At 31.4% G+C, this 21056-nt stretch overlaps 1 protein-coding gene across 1 annotated transcript in view; it reads left to right on the top strand.

The window, feature by feature from the left end:
• The window catches only part of LOC127700390 (lon protease homolog 2, peroxisomal-like), a 34129-nt gene that overhangs the window by 1284 nt on the left and 11789 nt on the right, over positions 1 to 21056 (top strand). The window contains exons 2-12 of the mRNA XM_052203836.1: positions 2331 to 2421; positions 2940 to 3135; positions 3728 to 3846; positions 12743 to 12895; positions 13712 to 13896; positions 14343 to 14441; positions 15172 to 15246; positions 15872 to 16057; positions 17864 to 18011; positions 19281 to 19360; positions 19835 to 20067. Coding sequence (XP_052059796.1) covers positions 2331 to 2421; positions 2940 to 3135; positions 3728 to 3846; positions 12743 to 12895; positions 13712 to 13896; positions 14343 to 14441; positions 15172 to 15246; positions 15872 to 16057; positions 17864 to 18011; positions 19281 to 19360; positions 19835 to 20067 — 1565 coding nt within the window. The remainder of the gene's footprint in view (positions 1 to 2330; positions 2422 to 2939; positions 3136 to 3727; positions 3847 to 12742; positions 12896 to 13711; positions 13897 to 14342; positions 14442 to 15171; positions 15247 to 15871; positions 16058 to 17863; positions 18012 to 19280; positions 19361 to 19834; positions 20068 to 21056) is intronic.

Here is a 21056-nt window from a genome sequence, read left to right on the forward strand (position 1 = left end):
AAAAAGAGAGGGGTCTTTTCCAATCCCCTTTTAGGCTTAAGGATGCATCATTTTGCCCTTAAAAAGTGTCCTTGTTAACCTAACATTGCACTGCTGCCTGCAACAGTTTGTTTTTACTAACCAATCATGTTACCATTAATCCTTTGTTTATTCTAAACTAATTAGATTGTTTGTGTGATAAATTTTGTTAATGTATAAGTAAGTAATTAATTATTGTTGCATAATAGAAGTGACAGGTAATCCTTGCCAGTTCACGGTCTCATGGTAAGATGGATGACTATTTGCCATTTTGGCCAATTTATTGTCATGGTTAAGAGATTAAAATATGGCTTTTGCTATATTAAGGATTTAAAAAAAATCCTTAGCTATTAGATATGAAGGAAATATGATATATTAGAAGGCAGAGAAATCTAGAACAAATCTGGTGTAAATCTCAAGATTAAAACAAAAAGAACTCAGAGTTACTTCCATTACATGTAAGATAAAAATAAACTTTTTAAAAAGATGTGGTATAATTGTCAATGAAAGAACTATTTAGAAAGACTAAAGTAAAATGATTTGCTTGACAATAAAAAATGTTTGATACAATTATTTTCCATATAAGTTACTAATAAATTCGATTTTGATGAATTGAATGGCAGCTTTTTGAAGAAAATGGACTTTGAATGGTAATATATACTTTCGTTGAAAAAATGAATGACTGACCAGGTTTATAATGTTAAAAAATTGCCTTGTTATTTATCATAGCATGTTAGATAACAGTAACTTTTACTTTTACCTTTAAATGATAGAAAAATATTCAATAACGTCTGTTGCAAAATTGTTTTGCTTTCATGCAAAACCTTAACCTATTGATATATAGATGCTAAAGTAGCACATATGTTAAATAAAAGGGAACAGTACTTTACCAATGCTCAAATATGATTAATCCATTTACATACATGTGATGGACTGTGAAACTCAGATCAGGAGATTGGGAAATTTTGGTCAGGAGATTAGGACTCAGATCAGGAGGTTTTTTATCGACATAAATTTTGTTGTAAATGTGACCGTGTGATGTAGAAATTGTCTTTTAAAGTGTTTTTTTTTCAACTTTCCATCTGAATGTAATATGTTTATAGTACCCTTGTACTATTAAATTTTCTTTAACTTTATTCAATCTAACATTCTGTTCTTCATACTGTTTACTCTAAACAATCACTGCAGAAGGATCATTCTTTCTTGCTATTAAACATGCATATACTGTTATAGTATATGGAAGTTTTTAACAACCCCGATTGGCTTTATAGCCCTTGTATGGTCGGTATAATCTACCTTAATGTCATACTTATTAGATAAATTTCAATTTAAGCCTTGAAAAGAAGTATAGAACCCTCAAATAATTTCCAAATTATTATTTTTTTATTTGTCCTAAGACATTTAAAATCATTTTATTACCATCCTTTTATGATTATTTTGTTCAATTTATATTTCATTCATATTCTTTTAACAATTTACATTATTTAAAGGAAAATAACTTTAAACAGAATGAAATAAGGGAAGTAACCCAAAATTTGTTTCAATTACTTTTGAATACACAAAGTTTTTTTTACACAACGGCAGTTAGCCTGAGGTAAAAATCGTTGATAACCAGTATGTTTGACACCCAAGCTGTGGCAAGTGAAGCCATATAATTATGCATGTTCTTTGATTTACAGGTAAAATTTAACATCAGGTAATGTCAGTTACACCTGATATGGCGGCTGAGTTTTCATTCATGAAATATTTCATACACAGGATTTTTTTTTCTTCAACGGGAGGACAGGAGGAGACCCCTGAAAACGGGATTATTGTACTCCCGTCGGGAGGTTCACATGTATGCATTTAAATATACAAAAAAAAAAAAATTGAGGAACTCCTAAAGAGCAAAACAGGGTACACTTGTTACAGTTACTACAGGGTAATCATATCCTACTTTGCATGCATCCACCACCATGCATTCACATGCAATGGGTTGGAATTGTTATGCTTTTAACAGTTTCAGAATCTTTTTGACAAATTTTAATGTAAAAAGTTAGGAAAATGATGGCAGAAACAACTTTAAATGTAACTTTTCTCATGACCAAAATTGAAAACTTGGTATTTTGGTAAGTATATATGTTAAATGAAATTGTAATTTGCTTCATTTGGTCTCTATTGGATAGTTGTCGCATTGGCAATCATACCACTTCTCCTTAATAGCTTATTACCGGTATATATATAGTATTTGTGAGTGATCTTTACAAAGCTTTGACATACAGTATCAATATTTGTAAGACTTTGCTATTATCTGTTGTTTATTTTCTTTTTAGTATGAACATGGTTAAAAGTCGCTTGATGAGTCGAAGTACACTGAGCAGTACCATCATTGGAGTTATTCCACAAGAGTCAAAAGATGATCAAGTAAATGTCTTTCTTTAAAATATTGTCTTATGAATCATGTAAAGTAAGGAACTGTCAGAGTTTAGGAAATCGTTCCCACTATGTTTCTTCATTGATTTGGCCAAATGTTCACAACTTCTCATTTCCTGAAATAAAATTATAACATTACATTTCTTCGTTTTATCTTATGTTGCCAATATCATGACACAGATTGATTGATTATTGTTTGCTTAACATTCAGTGGCAAATATTTCATGCATATTCAGGACAATCATGACACAGAAGAAGGCAGCAATGCTCAATCAGTTTACCTGAAGGCAGAACATTGATGAAGATAAAAAAAAAATGGATTGCAAAGTTTTGCCATGTGGTATCTAAAAATCAGAATGGGAACATATTCTACCCCTGCTATAAGTGGGATATTTATTATGACATTTCTCTAAATTTGATGGTTAAATTGTCAAATATATCAGAATTTCATTGTATGCATGGCACCCAATTTACTGAAATTTTAAATGGACATTGTTTCTTATTAACAGGAAGATGACATGTCCTCACTTCATTCTATTGGTACTGCAGCAGTTGTCGTACAAGTGACTGGCACCAATTGGCCACGCCCATCTTATACACTACTTGTGACTGGCCTCTGCCGGTTTAAGCTGGAAACTTTATTGCAAGAGTCACCTTATCTTGTAGCTTCAGTTACACAATTAGACAAACTTTCTGAAGATTTTGGTAAATATGTTTGATACAATGAATAATGATGTTAAAATTTACATGTTGATGTATGGTAGAAGGTTATTTTTTATTTTTTATTTTTTTTATGGAAGACAAATTATGATTTTTTCAAGTTTAATATGGAGGTTTATTCCAATGGCACCATGTTTTTTAATGAGTAACTGAAGTTTATTTGTTGAAAGGAGTGAAAATTTAATACATGCAAAAACATTGATGTGAAATTTCATTAAGAGGTTGTTTTTTTAAATATAACACATATTGTCTAATAGATAATAATGGTTACCACAAATACCTAACTTATAATATTTATAAGTTTATTTCATGTGAAAGACTTCGTGGCACACTTAGCCAAATCAATTGAGAGACTAGTTTCTTCTCAAAAAACAAGTCCTAATTAAATTGATCAAAATTTGTGTGTTGTACAATGTGTCTTTGGTGGAAAGTTGTCTCATTGGCAATCATACCACATCTCCTTATTTTTATATAAACAATTTCCATGTTAACTGCAATAAGCACATTTGTTTACATAAAAGATCTTCAGTAAAATTTTTCAAGAAAATTTTTGAATTTATATTCATTTCCATTGCAGATGAATTTACTAAGAAAGATGGTGGTGACCTTGACAACTTAGCAGATAATTTTCGAGAACAAGCAGGAAAGCTTGTTGATATGTTAGATATTTCTATACCTGTGGTGGCCAAACTTAAGGTAATGCTAAAATATATATTGTTGTCTTTAGTAGATACTTTGTTTCTCTGCATCTTTATAGTTACAAATTATGAAATTATATCACAGTTATCATTAAAACATAATAAAGGCCTGTATGGATTTTGTAAAATCTTACCTTATTCATATTTAAAGCAACAAAAAAGGGGAACAAAAGTTGTTGATATATTTTTTATACGCCCGTTTACGGGACGTATTATGGTATACCTCTGTCCTTCCGTCCGTCTGTCCGTCCGTCGTCAACATGTCGGACATTAACTCAAAAACGCTTAAACCAATTAGCATAAAACTTTGGTGAATTGTTTATATTTATTGACGTGAGCTCCCTTTCGTTTTTTATAAATTTTAGATTTTACGTTTCTGAGTTATGGGGTTTTATTCATTAAAAAAAGGGGGATTTTCCAGTTTTCGGACAATAACTCAAGAATGCTTTCACCAACTTGCAAGAAATTTTGTTTAATTGTTTATATCTATTGACATGAGCTCCCTTTTGATTTTTATAAATTTTAGATTTTACGTTTCCAAGTTACGGGGTTTTATTCATAAAAAAAAGGGGGATTTTCCAGTTTTCGGACAATAACTCAAAAATGCTTTCAGCAGTTCTCATGAAACTTTGATGAATTGTTGATATCTATTGATGTAAGCTCTCTTTAGAATTTTATAAATTTTAGATTTTACATTTCCGAGTTATGGGGTTTTATTCATTAAAAAAGGGGGGATTTTCCAGTTTTCAGACAATAACTCAAAAATGCTTTCAGCAATTCTTATGAAACTTTGGTGAATTGTTTATATCTTTTGGTGTAAGCTCCCTTTAGAATTTTAAAATTTTATTTGTTTATAGTCTTGACAACAGATTTACTAAGAATTGCGCAACAGCGTAGTGTATTGCACAACAGCAAGAAATCTTTAATTGAATATAAATTCAATTCATATAACCAATTTCAAGTTCTTTGACTACATTTATTCAGAAACCTATAATATGTCAAATATTTAATTACAATCCAAATTCAGACCTGTATCAAGCTTAAATATTGTGTCCATTTTTGCCCCAACTGTTCAGGGTTGGAACTCTGCGGGCGTATCCAGCTGTGCTCAGCGAAGCAGTTTATTATCCATATGATTTCCTTCCAATTTTAGTACCATACTCTACATTTCAGTTCTTAATATTGCAAGTTTGAATTACCCAAAAGGGACAAACAGCTTAAGATCAACTTTTCTAGTTTTAATTTCATTTTTAGTGGAGTTGATACAGTTTCAAGGGAGATAACTGTTAATGCAATAATGAATTTCAATGTCCCTAGTGGCGAGTTTTGTTTATTATGAAGTTGTAATAGTTGAATTAAATCACAGGAATAAAATCTAAAAAAAACATTCCAAAAAATTACCCATTGCATGAGTTATAAATGTTTTTTGTTGTTTTCAAATGAAACTGCCAGAATGTTTGTCTATTTTTGCACTGCATTTGGAATTATGGGGAATGTCATTGAAATTTTGAAATGTTGGAAGGTGATTGTCCTGTAAAATATAGGTCGACAATTTGAGAAACAAATTTAAAGGAACATTTGAAATTTTTCTCTGAAATAAGCTTAGTAACACAAACTTTTATGTAGTTATTGCAGAAAGCCAATTCATCAAACTTTTTTTTCTGCCGAATGCTTTTTATACGACCGCAAAAAAATTTTTGTGGTCGTATATTGGTATGACGTTGGCGTTGGCGTCGTCGTCGTCGGCGTCGTCCGGCGTCGTCCGAAGACACATTGGTTTTCGCACTCTAACTTTAGTTTAAGTGAATGGATCTTTATGAAATTTTACCACAAGGTTCAATACCACAAAAGGAAGGTTGGGATTGATTTTGGGGGTCATGGTAATAACAGTAAAGGAATTAAGGGCCAAAAAGGGGCCAAAAATAAGCATTTTTGTAACTTCCAGACATAACTTGTGTGTTAGTGTATGGATCTCTCTGACATTGTACCACAAGGTTCCATATCACTAAAGGAATGCTGGGATTGATTTTGGGGGTAATTGCCTCCAAATTTTAGGAATTAGGGGCCAAAAAAGGGGCAAAAAACAAGCATTTTTCTAGTTTCATGACAATAACTTGTGTGTAAGTGTATGGATCTTTCTGAAATTGTACTACAAGGTTCCATATCACAAAGGGAAAGCTGGGTTTGAGTTTGGGGGTAATTGCCCTAAACATTTAGGAATTTGGGGCCAAAAAGGGGCCAAAAAACACATTTTTTTCTAGTTTCCAGACAATAACTTGTGTTCAAGTGTATGGATCTCTCTGAAATTGTACTGCAAGGTACCATACCACAAAGGGAAGGCTGGGATTGAGTTTGGGGGTGATGAATCATAATGGGGGTTCAAAAAATTTAGGGGGGGGATTTATTTTTTTTTCCTTTTTTTTCTTTTTTTCCTTTTTTGTTTCTTTTAAAATTTTTCATTTTAAGTTGGTTATTTCTGATTTATATTTAAAATCAAATAATAATGATATGGTAGGAGATACACACCAAACAGGATGTGTAAATTATTATATAATAAGTATTGTGCAATAGCAAGAAATTTTCAATTGCACAGTATTGCACAACAGCAAGAAATCTTCAATTGCACAGTATTGCGCAATAGCAAGAAATCTTCAATTGCACAGTATTGCGCAATAGCAAGAAATATCCAATAGCACAATATTGCGCAATAGCAAGAAATTGTCAATTGTACAGTATTGCGCAATAGCAAGAAATATTTAATAGCACAGGATTGTACAAAAGAAGATACTTCCTATAAATTGCTTATTTCTTGACCAATTTCAATGGGGTTTTATTCTTGATTTCATGGGGTTCTTTAATATGCTGAATCTAACCATGTATTTAGTTTTTGGATTTTGGGCCCTGTTTTTAAATTGGTCCACATTGAGGTCCAAAGGGTCCAAAATTAAACTTTGTATGATTTCATCAAAAATTGAATTATTGGGGTTCTTTGATATGCCGAATCTAACCGTGTATTTAGATTCTTAAATTTTGGTTCCGTTTTCAAATTGGTCTACATTAAGGTCCAAAGGGTCCAAAATTAAACTTAGTTTGATTTTAACAAAAATTGAATTCTTAGGGTTCTTTGATATGCTGAATCTAAACATGTATTTAGATTTTTGATTATGGGCCCAGTTTTCAAGTTGGTCCAAATCGGGGTCCAAAATTAAACTTTGTTTGATTTCAACAAAAATTGAATATATGGGGTTCTTTGATATGCTGAATCTAACCATGTATTTAGATTTTTGATTTTTGGGCCCCATTATCAACTTTGTCCACATTGAGGTCAAAAGGGTCCAAAATTAAACTTTGTTTGATTTCATCAAAAATTGAAATATTGGGGTTCTTTGATATGCCGAATCTAACCGTGTATTTAGATTCTTAATTTTTGGTTCCGTTTTCAAATTGGTCTACATTAAGGTCCAAAGGGTCCAAAATTAAACTTAGTTTGATTTTAACAAAAATTGAATTCTTAGGGTTCTTTGATATGCTGAATCTAAACATGTATTTAGATTTTTGATTATGGGCCCAGTTTTCAAGTTGGTCCAAATCGGGGTCCAAAATTAAACTTTGTTTGATTTCAACAAAAATTGAATATATGGGGTTCTTTGATATGCTGAATCTAACCATGTATTTAGATTTTTGATTTTTGGGCCCCGTTATCAACTTTGTCCACATTGAGGTCAAAAGGGTCCAAAATTAAACTTTGTTTGATTTCATCAAAAATTGAATTCTTGGGGTTCTTTGATATGCTGAATCTAACCATGTATTTAGATTTTGGATATTGGACCATAATAGGTGAATGTCCAATTTAAAATTTTTAAGTTCTTAGACCACATTCATTCTGTGTTAGAAACCTATGCTGTGTCAAATATTTAATCACAATCCAAATGCAAAGCTGTATCAAGCTTGAATGTTGTGTCCATACTTCCCCCAACTGTTCAGGGTTCGACCTCTGCGGTCGTATCAAGCTGCGCCCTGCGGAGCATTTTATTTATTAGAGCTTTTAAACAAAGCCTATTTGGCTACTGTTATTTTATTGTAAAAAATCACAATTTTGTAGAATTAGAAATTGGACAGAAAATGTCAACAAAATTTTCTAAAAAAAAATATACCAAGCACAGGTACCTATAAAAATAAGAAGATGTGGTATGATTGTCAATGAGACAACTCTCCACAAGAGATCAAATGACACAGAAATAACAACTAAGGTCTCCATACGGCCTTCAGCAATGAGCAAAGCCCATACTGCATAGTCATCTATAAAAGGCCCCTAAATGACAAATGTAAAACAATTCAAACAACCTAATTTATGTACAAAATAATGAACGAAAAACAAATATGTTACACAGTAACTAACAACAACCACTGAATGACAGGCTCCTGACTTGGGATAGGCACATACAGAATGTGCACAGGGGGAGGGCTAAACTAGTTTTAAGGCGCCAACCCTCCCCTCCCCCTAACCTGGGACAGTGGTGTAGCAGTACAACATAAGAACAAACTATAAAAATCAGTTGAAAAAGGCTTAACTCATCAGATGGATACAAATAGAAATACATCTAACAAAAACACAGAGTGGACGTGGCAGGGTATTTATACATCCCCACAACAAAAAGACACTAAGTACAGATCTGAGAGTACTCGCAGGTACTGACAGCTAGTTCAAAGCCAATAACAACTTATAAAAAAATTTGTAAGGGTTCCACGGAACCCAGTGTCTCGCAAAAATGGGGAAAAAATTATTAAAAATTTTCTTATAGATACTATCTTTTGATTGTAAGAAGCTTCTGTCCAAGTTTGGAAAATCCAGTATGGTTTATGAATCTAATAAATGTTTTAAAAACTTTAAACACAGAGTGAATGTAATGTTAACTGGCAGAAAAACTAAGTCCATTTATAAGTAATATATGGAAAAACAGGAAATATATTTTTACAAAATTTCCTTCTTGATACTAGCTTTTGATCATAAACAAGCTTCTGTCCAAGTTTGATACAAATCCAGGATAGTTTAAGAAAGTTATTAAAATTTTAAAAACTTTAGCTACAGAATGAATGTAATGTTAACTGGCAGAAAAACTAAGTCCATTTATAAGTAATATACGGAAAAACAGGAAATATATTTTTACAAAAATTCCTTCTAGATACTAGCTTTTGATCATAAACAAGCTTCTGTCCAAGTTTGGTACAAATCCAGGATAGTTTAAGAAAGTAATTAAAATTTTAAAAACTTTAACCACAGAGTGAATGTAATGTTAACTGGCAGAAAAACTAAGTCCATTTATAAGTAATATACGGAAAAACCAATTTCGATGGGATTAATTAAGTCTTTAATTTTTGGGGGTTCTAACCTTGTATAATTTTTTTTTATATTGGGGCCCCATTTTTAAATTGGTCTACATTGAGGTCAAAAGGGTCCAAAATTAAATTTTGTTTGATTTCATCAAAAAATGAATTATTGTGGCTGTATGATTTACTAAATCTTATTGTGCATTTATATTCTTATTTTGGGCCCTGTTTTCAAATGAGTTCATATTAAGGTTTGTAGGGTCCAAAATTAAACTTTGTTTGATTTCAACTAAAATTAAATTATTGGTGTTTTTTATATGCTGAATCTAACCATGTTGTTAGATTTTGGATATCAGACCATTCTAGGTAAATGAAATGTCCCATTTCAAATTTTTAAGATCTTTGACCACATTTATTTTGTGTCAGAAACCTATATTTATACCCCACGCAACGAGTTGCGGAGGGTATAATGTTTTTGACCCGTCCGTCCGTCAGTCCGTCCGTCCGTACGTCAGTCCTGTTTCTTGTCATCGCAACTCCTCTCAAACTACACAACAGAATTTCACGAAACCTTTTTAGATAAAAAGGACATATTATGTAGTTGTGCATATCGACAGGAAATTACGATTCAATTTTTTTTCTAGGAGTTACGCCCCTTTGAACTTATTTGCTTCAATGTACTACTGCAACAGTTTGTCATCTCAACTCCTCTGAAACCACACAACAGAATTTCATGAAACCTTTTTAGATAATAAGGACATACTATGTAGATGTGCATATCGACAGGAAATTACGATTCAATTTTTTTTCTAGGAGTTACACCCCTTTGAACTTATTTGCTTTAAGGTACTACTTCAACAGTTTGTCATCTCAACTCCTCTGAAACCACACAACAGAATTTCATGAAACTTTGTAGATAATAAGAACATACTACGTAGATGTGCATATCGACAGGAAATTACGATTCATCTTTTTTTCTAGGAGTTACGCCCCTTTGAACTTATTTGCTTCAATGTACTTCTGCAACAGTTTGTCATCTCCACTCTTCTGAAACCACACAATAGAATTTCATGAAATTTTGTAGATAAGAAGGACATACTATGTAGATGTGCATATTGACAGGAAATTATTATTCAATATTTTTTCTTATACAATTTTTTTTGTTACACTTATTTGATTTCTCCAATGACAATGTGGGGACGTGGGGTATGTGAGCGTGCTCACTAAGGTTCTTTAATATGTCAAAAATTTGATTGCAATCCAAATTCAGACAGTATCAAGCTTGAATATTGTGTCCAAACTTGCCCCAACTGTTCAGGGTTTGACCTCTGCAGTCGTATCAAGCTGCGCTCAGCGAAGCATTTTATTTATGTTATTATAATATATATTATTAACTTATCTTATTATATTATTATTATTAATGGATTTAGTGTAAAGATGTCATTAACAGTCGGAGAAAAACATGTGCAATGCCAAGATACAGGGGTTGAGAGATTGTAGAGCCATGAATGTACATATGTATATAAAAATATATTTAGTTTGATTTTAATTTACTGATAACAAAATCAATATTAATACCAATAAAAACAATATTCAAAGACCTTATAACAGTGTTGAATTGGTAACCTTTTAGAATAAGTTTAGTTAAAGGATTGATAAGTTTACCTGGATCGTTTCTAAATTTCAAACTTCAAAACCAAATCTTTATATCTATGGAAGAATTTAGTAAAGATTTTAAGTAATTTGCGATAACGAAATTCCTGACTAAATAATTTACCAGTAATACATAGATAATGTTCATTGAAATCCAAAACGTCACAACAGACACGGGCATAGCGAAAGAGTTGTGATGTATTAACACAGTAAGATGGGTCCAAAAAAGGAAAATTAACAATATGGAACGAAAAATCATCCCTTTTGTTGTAAATCTTAGTGTAGAGTTTTTCCGTGTTAAACTGAAATATCTAAATCTAGAATAGGACAGTTATTATCGTTTATATTTGATTTATTTAAAGTAAGTTCCTTTGGGTAAATTTCGGCAGTATATTTAGAAAATTCTTGATTATTTAATGAAAAAAATATCATCAAGATAACAGTAAGTGTTGTTGAATTTATCAATTAAATGCAATTTACTAAGTTTGGTCATAAACTGTGATTCATAACAGTACAAGAACAAGTCTGCTATTAAAGGGGCGCAATTGGTGTCCATAGGAATACCTACAACCTGTTGATAAAACCTGTCTATGATTGATTTTATGTAGCTCCTATTATTCGTAAGATTGAAGTTATCAAAGTGACAAAATATCTCACTTTTCTAAACCATTATTTTTTTATCCAGTTTAAAAAAGAAGGTACGGTTATATAAACAAGAGGCTCTCAAGAGCCTGAATCGCTCACCTGTAATTTTTTGCTTAAATCTTTCATCAATGATTATTTTTGCTTTTCAATATATATTAATGAATGGCTTAAAACTTCCATTGAAATGTTCTTTGTTTCTGTCATATTTTTGTTCAAAATCAAAGAAATCAATTTTACCCCTGTGTTTCATTTTAGACATAGTGGCTATGTTTCTTGGTGTACAATAAAATAAAATACAAAATTTATACTAGATACTCTGAAACTCATTCAGCCAAAGTTTGACTGAAATTGATTCAGCAGTTTCAAAGGACTAAGCAAACTAAATGAACAAATTGTGAAAAATTGATTTTAAAGGGCAATAACTCCTTAAGGGGACAATTGACAATTTTGGTCATACGAACTTATTTGTAGATCTTACTTTGCTGAACATGTTTGCTGTTTACAGTTTATCTTTATCATTAATAATATTCAAGATAATAACCAAAATCTGCAAAATGTCCTTAAAATTACCAATTAAGTGGCAGCAATCCAACAATGGGTTGTTAGATTTATCTGAAAATTTCAAAGCTGACAGAGCTTGGTCTAATAAACATTTTTACCTCCATCAGATTAGCTCTAAATGCTTTGGTTTTTGAGATATAAGCCAAAAATTGCCCCTACGTTCTATTTTTAGCCATGGCGGCCATGCTTCTTTACGAAACAGAAAATAAAACACAAACTTTATTCTAGATACCCTTAGAATCATTCAGCTAAAGTTTGGTTGGAATTGGTTCAGTAGTTTCAGAGAACAAGATTTTTTAAAGTTAGAAAACATGATAAACAAATTGTGTAAAATCGTCCTTAAAGGGCAATAACTCCTTAAGGGGTCAATTGACAATTTTGATCATATGAACTTATTTGTAGATCTTACCTTGCTGAACATTTTTGCTGGTCACAGTTTATCTTTATCATTAATTATATTCAAGATAATAACCAAAAACTGCAAAATTTCATTAAAATTACCAATTTTGTGGAAGCAACCCAACAATGGGTTATCAGATTCAACTGAAAATTTCAGGGCTGATAGAACTTCACCTAATGAACACTGTAACCCCATGTCAGATTTGCTCTAAATGCTTTGGTTTTTGAGATATAAGCCAAAAACTTCGGAACAGTGAGCTAAAAACCAATTAGCAATTACATGTATAGAGTTTTAAAATGTATTTCAGAAAATGCTGGAGAATTTACCAAGCCAACATTTACCTGATATTTGTGCTGCTATAGTTAAGGCATCATATGCAGAGAAGATCCAGGTGCTTGATGCTGTTGATCTTAATGAAAGATTTAAAAAGGCACTTCCATTACTGATGAGACAAATAGAGGTAGATATAAAAAAGAGAGGATATTTTATTCTAATGAATGTCAATTAGATAGAAACATATGAAAGAAATCATTTGGTGATCACAGTATATTAACCAATCATGAACAAATTTTTGAACTTTGAACATTTAAGTAAGCTTCAGATGGACACAAAAAAAAACCAACTACAAAAACAGATCAAAACAAATTAGGGATGATAGGAATATTTGCATTTATTAACATTAGACTGAGATGAAAAGAAAAAAAGAAAGTGATAATCTTTGAACAAAATATACTATTTAAAATAGAATTGAATTTTGAAACAACTTGTTACAAAGGACATCTAAGGTGATTTCAGGTCTTTTCAAAAAAGCATTAAATATGTCTGAAATTTACAGACTTATAAAAGTCTATTGTTAGTAGTCACTTCACTAAACACATGAATTTTAAAGTTGCTTGTAACAATAATACTGTTCTTATTTTTATAAAAAAATAGACAAAAAATTGATATAAAAGTTAATACCAAACCAGATGATTCAATTAATTATCTTAATTCCTAATTTAGGACAACCTTAGTCTGAATTACATCTACACAAATATTAATCATTGATTACTTTACAAATATTTCAATTATATTTAGGATAGTATACTTTATAAAGGTGGTTATTTTTGTGTTATAAAGGAGAATTTTTATATTATTTAAGTACTGCATTTCATGTTTTATTTATCATTGTATTTATGTTTATATATTTTAGACCTGAGAATGGAAATAATTATAGGATGCAATGTTTTTTATTTTTCAAACTTTGGGATTTGAAATACTTTGATTCCTGTTTCAGGGATTGACATTGCTCCAGAAAGCCAGGAAAGACAGAGTAGGTGTGGAAATAGTTGCTCGTAAGAAGGGTGATCCATTTGGTCGTCCTGGCAACATGAAAAGAGCACTAAATAAGATTTCCACTGACCTTGATGAAGATGATGATGCTGACAGTGATGAAATAAATGACCTTGAACAAAAAATTAAGTAAGTGTCATTCTGTGAACACAATATCTCAGTTGAGATAGCAAATATTTATGTATGCTTTCAGTTTTATATATCTCTATATGTTTGTTCTTAAAATACTAAATATGTATAAAACATTGGAAAATACTGTACAACAGGAAATTTTATGATTGTCTATTAATATTTTTATTTGCTACCGGTATATGTTTTTCAGTATTTTGTGAAATGTTTCATTATTAATTTTTTTAGATTCTTATTCACTTGTGTCTGATTGAAATAATGCAATATGTCGATTTAAGTATCTCATGCTTATTATTGAACAGACAGGGAATTTATTCTGTTGATCTTAGAAACCATTTCCGGAATACACATAATTGAAGGTCAGTGAATTGAGGGTACTCAGTGTAACATGTAAAGCAAATTAACTTATGTTTGTTGGATATAATTTAAGAGTTGATTATTTTCAGATCTGCACACATGCCAGAACATGCTTTTAAGGCTGTAATGAAAGAAATAAAAAGATTAAAGAAGATGCCACAACAAATGCCAGAACATGCAATGATCAGGTGAATTCATGCTTTCATATCTTGTTCCTGTTTAACTGTTTGAAAATCAGATAGTTGTAGTACTAATTTGTCACAAGCGTTTTATAAATCACTTTACCTCACAGGTACTTGAAAAAATACTTTTATACCTTTATATAACATAAGGTACCATCTCATATAATTGAGAAATGACACTGTGTCGCAAACTTTTGCTATATTTTTATTCCCAGTCGTCTAACCAACTGAAATTTGTTATGTTGTAAATCTGCATTAAATTATCTACAAAATGGTGTATGGCATGCCTATCTTTGTTGTTGGAATCATTTGTAGCAGACCTTACAAGTAGGTCAACCATAAATCATTTCTTTGTCTAAAAGCAAAATGGCAATTTTCATCCTGCAATGAATAAAAAATTATAAAAGTATTTCCCAAAAATTTAAATGTTATGCCCATTTATAAAATGTGAGATGGGTACAGAGGCAAGTGTCTGTGCTTTGCCTATTGTCAAGTATTCTGTATTTATGTATATGGTATATCTCCACTATGGATAGATAAGAATATAAATCACATTCTGTTACTTAACTAGCAGAATTACATTAAATTACAGATCCTCGAGCTCCCATTCCTTACAAAAATTAGAAAATAATAAAATGCACCTTATAACAAAGACTAGCACAGTATTAGAGGACAAGGAATTATAACAATAATATATTATTTGAGTTACTAATATGCTTTAATTATTGTATTACAGAAACTATTTGGAATTAATGTCAGAACTTCCTTGGTCAAAATCCAGTAAAGACATCTTGGACATTGAACAGGCAAGGTAAGCCTACATCTTTATTTTGTAAGAATAATTTTATCTAAATGCAACCTGATAAAAAATATTTAAGGGGGTATATTGTTACATTTTTGTCTTTTAATTTGACCAATATAAATGGTTTTCAGATGACAAGAAGTTTTTTCTATGTCCAATATATCTTTCTACTTAAATTGGTATATGTTCTTCAGCTATTTTAAAATACAGGCAAAGTTCTATTTTCATTGTGATTGCTGCTATCAATCAGGTGAAATTCCAATTAAAAAAAAACAAAAAATCAGAAAAAGATTGCAGCTTCCAGATGATCACTTAAGTTTGCTTTCACTAAAGGTTTATAAATTTTATAAATACATAATATCCGTAAAAAGAGATGAAATGTAATTTCTAGCAAAGCAGTTTTTGCAGTTCATATGATAAGCCTCTTAGAATCAGCAAATAATGTTTTCTAGAAGGTAAATTCCATTTTGCCTTGATCAGTAGTCTTAATTTTTCAGGACAGAACTAACAGCTATAAAACATTGTTCAAGTTTGATTTTCATCATGTGAGATTGAAATGAAATTTTTTTAACTATATATATATATGGCAAAATTGAAACAATTAGAAATTAAAGTTACCAAGTTGTTATTGCAGACGGGATTTGGATGTTGACCATTATGGATTGGAGAAATTGAAAAAGAGGGTTCTGGAATATTTTGCAATAAGACAATTAAAGAATTCATTAAAAGGTCCTATTCTATGTTTTGTTGGTCCTCCTGGTGTTGGGAAAACCAGTATTGGCAGATCAATTGCACAAACACTTGGTAGAGAATTCCACAGGTAAAGTATGCTTATTTTCTTGTCAGCCCTTAAGGAGGCATTCTTTTTTCAAATTTAAAGTTTTAAAATGTGTTTAAAGATTATTTTTATTATTTTTTCATGAAAAGGAAAATATTGGAAATAAGAAGTTATTAATATTTAGCTTTTTGACTAGGGTTGACAGTGCATTCAAGTATCATTCTAAAGATACACTTAAAAATAATATACTAAGCATTTCCATCAGCATAGTTTGAAAGAAAAATATATTTTGCAAGATAAATATTTTGATGGCTGTTAAACTGTATGAACAAACTTGAGTATTTATTCAGTGATATGCATGAAACACATAACGTAAATGTCATACTGTCAGGTTGATTTTTTGTCGAGCCTGCGACTTTTGTCGCAGAAAGCTCGACATAGGGATAGCGATCCGGCGGCGGCGGCGGCGGCGGCTACGGCGGCGGCGGCGGCGTTAGCTAACTTCTTAAAAGCTTTATATTTTAGAAGATGGAAGACCTGGATGCTTCATACTTTGTATATGGATGCCTCATGTTACGAAGTTTCCGTCAGTCACATGTCCAATGTCCTTGACCTCATTTTCATGGTTCAGTGACTACTTGAAAAAAAAGTTCAGATTTTTTGTAATGTTAAATTCTCTCTTATTATAAGTAATAGGATAACTATATTTGGTATGTGCGTACCTTGCAAGGTCCTCATGCCCGTCAGACAGTTTTCACTTGACCTCGACCTCATTTCATGGATCAGTGAACAAGGTTAAGTTTTCGTGGTCAAGTCCATATCTCAGATACTATAAGCAATAGGTCTAGTATATTCGGTGTATGGAAGGACTGTAAGGTGTACATGTCCAACTGGCAGGTGTCATCTGACCTTGACCTCATTTTCATGGTTCAGTGGTTATAGTTAAGTTTTTGTGTTTTGGTCTGTTTTTCTTATACTGTATGCAATAGGTCTACTATATTTGGTGTATGGAATGATTGTAAGGTGTACATGTCTAGCTGGCAGGTGTCATCTGACCTTGACCTCATTTTCATGGTTCAGTGGTCAAAGTTAAGTTTTTGAGTTTTGGTCTTTTTTTCTAATACTGCATGCAATAGGTCAGCTATATTTGGTGTATGGAATGATTGTAAGGTGTACATGTCTAGCTGGCAGGTGTCATCTTACCTTGACCTCATTTTCATGGTTCAGTGGTCAAAGTTAAGTTTTTGAGTTTTGGTCTTTTTTTCTAATACTATATGCAATAGTTCAACTATATTTGGTGTATGGAAATATTTTATGATCTATATGTCAGTCACGCAGGTTTTATTTGACCTTGACCTCATTTTCAAGGTTCATTGCTCAGTGTTAAGTTTTTGTGTTTTCGTCTGTTTTTCTTAAACTATAAGCAATAGGTCAACTATATTTGTTGTATGGAAGAATTGTTAGCTGTACATGCCTGCCTAGCATGGTTCATCTGACCTTGACCTCATTTTCATGGTTCATTGGTCAATGTTTAGTTTACTTGGTTAATGTTAAGTTTATGTGACAGTTGTAATAAAGCTTTATATTTAGGACTATCAACATAATATCAATGATTAGTAAAGAAGGCGAGACATTTCAGCGTGTGCACTCTTGTTTTTCATAACAACACCATGCATGAATCATCCTGTTACAATAAAAATGAATTATGAAATAATATTGAAAAATGTGTGACTTTTTAATTATTGTGAAAGTGACATAAAGTCAATATGAAATGAATTCTAAAACATCAGAATTAATCAAATGTAACCTGACATGATCATAACCAATAAAATTTTTGTAATAATACAGAATATCCCTTGGAGGTGTTTGTGACCAATCAGATATCAGAGGACACAGAAGAACGTACATTGGGTCAATGCCTGGCAGAATCATTCATGGAATTCGATTGGTTGGAACAAATAATCCTGTATTTTTACTTGATGAAGTTGATAAATTGGTAAGCCAGATCCCAGTATAGGAGATAAACATTTGAAGTTTAAACAAGTAGTTATTTCCTTAAAACCTAACATCACAAACATGAATTATTGCATCTTCCAACTTTTATAGTTCTGTTTGTCAAAGTCTAATAATACCTGACATTTATTTTGTGGTTTCATATTAATATTGATAAGATATGAAAATAAGGAGATGTGGTATGATTGACAGTGAGACAACTATCCACTCTGTTATTCAACTTTTCAACTACAAGGCTGTTTTTAAAATTGCTATATTTCAATCCCTTATAAACAGTGAAAACTAGTACTACTTTTTTAAGATTGGAAGCATTCAATATGACAACCATGGATAATTTTGAAGAAGAAAAAGAAACAGTCATGCAAAACACGTTTTTTTCTACTCTGTTAAAGGGGCATTAGCTGTAAAATTCATGTTCACCGATTTGACTCAAATTCTCATATTCGACTTATAACATACTAAACGTATATCCAAATAATAAAAAGTCTAAAATAAACAATTTATGATGCAATAATTCAATAATGTGTATCAGCATTTCGTGTGTCTTTTAGTCTAGATGCCATCTAATCATCGAGGTGACCTCAGAAGACTGCTGATGGTCATATAACCTGATGTAAACATAAATAAAGAAATAAATAGATAACAAACTCATGCAATTTGATTTTTCTAGGTCTGTTTGATTTCATATAATAGGTTAAAAAAATACCAAATGGATTACACTTGTTTCACTTCCAATGTTGACATTCTTTTCCTTTTACTAGCTGAACACGCCTAGTTCATGCGTAACACATCTCAAGCTAAGAGGTTAAATTGAAGTTCACATGAATACGGATTCAATGAGGTCGAATTATTCACTTGCAAGTGAATAATTCATCAGCAATGTTTCTTTGCTTATTTTGACAAAAGTGAATCAAACTGGATGCTAAAAGCGAATTATTATTTCATTATTTCACTTTCATTAGTGATTGAACAAAAAAAAATGATATTTTATTTTTTTGTATATCTCGTAGCTAATGCCCCTTTAAGTATTAGCTAAAACAGTGATCTTCCCACAAGTGAATCTTCCCAATCTGCTCTTTGGAATACATATCCTGGAAATAGCTACTAATTTAATTGTATTTATAGGCACTCATTTCTAATGTTTCTATTTTAAAAGTTGAAAAAAAGCAGGCCATGCCTGCACATTTGTTTTAAAATTCTTTTAGGTGCAAATTATCTTACTTGATGTGGAAGTATTAATTTTATTTCTCAGGGGAAGTCACTCCATGGAGATCCTGCAGCTGCTTTGTTAGAGGTACTAGATCCTGAACAGAACCATACTTTTACAGACCAGTATCCTTTTAAAGATTTATAGTGAAAGATTATAGAGAATCTTAATTAGCTGTACCTACGTCTTTTAAAATACACAAAATACAATATAATTGTATACTAATTTCTGTATGTAGGAAGTGTCCCAGAAACTTGAAAAAGCGCCATTGATTATTTGAATTGTTGAAAATTGAATTTCTTTCTATCCAGTACTGTTTTTGAACTGGCTTTCAGCATTTTCTGGTATGACATTCAAGGTGAATAATTTTGACCTCTCAAGATGACTTTAATGAATTGAATGATAATTAACATTTTATTGAATGGTTGTTTGAGAAATTGTTCTCAAATTGCAACTAAAGAAATTGTTCTGTAATTGCAACTAAATCATTTAAATGTTATAATTAGTTCTTTTAAGATTTTATACTCTAATTGAATGTCCTTTGCAATTTCTGTATATATTAATAAAAAAAGTAATTTATTTTCCTCAATGTACAATAGTTATTTGAATGTTCCTTTTGACCTTTCTCAAGTGTTGTTCATAGCAACAGCAAACAATATGGCCACCATCCCTGCAGCATTGTTAGACAGAATGGAATTGATTCAGATACCAGGGTATACACAGGAAGAGAAATGTAACATAGCAACAAGACATCTGATATCAAAACAGTTCAAAGAGCATGGACTGACTGCTGAGCAGTTACAGATACCTGTAGATTCTACTAAAATGATTAGTATGTACTTGTGTGTTTAACATTAATAGCTGTAATATATCATATCATACTTTTTAAAATTAAAAGGCTTGTTGTGTATCATACATGTGACAGAGTTGTCGAGCCACAACTAGAGATTTGACAATTTTCAGCAAGAGTTGGGGCCTCATAACTGGAAATTTTTCTTCAGCATTTTTATCAACATTTGCAGTGTTCATTTTGATAATAAAGCTACATATTTCCCAATTTTTATTCCCCCGCCGTAGCGGAGGGGGCATTAAGTTTTACCCTTGTCCGTCTGTATGTCTGTACGTCCGTCCGTACGTCCCATAATTAGTTTCCTTTCTCTAACTTGAGTTTGCCTCAACCAAATGTTATGAAACTTATACACAATGCTTATTACCACAAAACACAGATCAAGTTTGAATTTTGGTGGCGTCACTTTAACCATTCTAGAGTTATGACACTTTATAAATGGAAAAATTGCAAAATTTTTATTTTCTTCTAAATAGCAAGTAATTTTTAAAATTGGAGTTATCTTCCTTTGTCCATGATTATAGTTGAATCAACTACAATCAATGCTTTATACAATGCAATGTTTAATTTTGACTTCCACTGATAAAACACAGATCAAGTTGAATTTGGGTAGTGTCACTTTAACAATTATTGAGTTATGCCCCTTTATAAATCAAAAGATTGCAAAATTTTTAGTTTCCATTCTGTAACTTAAGTTTGCCCCAACCTAACATTATGAAACCTATACACAATATTCATCACCACAAAACTAAGATAAAGTACAAATTTTTTGTTTCCGTTTTCTAACTTTAGTTTGCCTCAACCAAATGTTATGAAACTTATACACAATGCTTATTACTACACAATACAGATTAATTACGAAATTTGGTTGCGACACTTTTACCATTCTTGAGTTATGTCCCTTTATAAACATAAAAATTGCTGAATTTTACGTTTCCGTTCTCTAACTTTAGTTTGTCTCAACCAAATGTTAT

The sequence above is a fragment of the Mytilus californianus genome, unplaced genomic scaffold, assembly GCF_021869535.1.
Source record: "Mytilus californianus isolate M0D057914Y unplaced genomic scaffold, xbMytCali1.0.p SCAF_5, whole genome shotgun sequence".
NCBI lineage: Eukaryota > Metazoa > Mollusca > Bivalvia > Mytilida > Mytilidae > Mytilus > Mytilus californianus.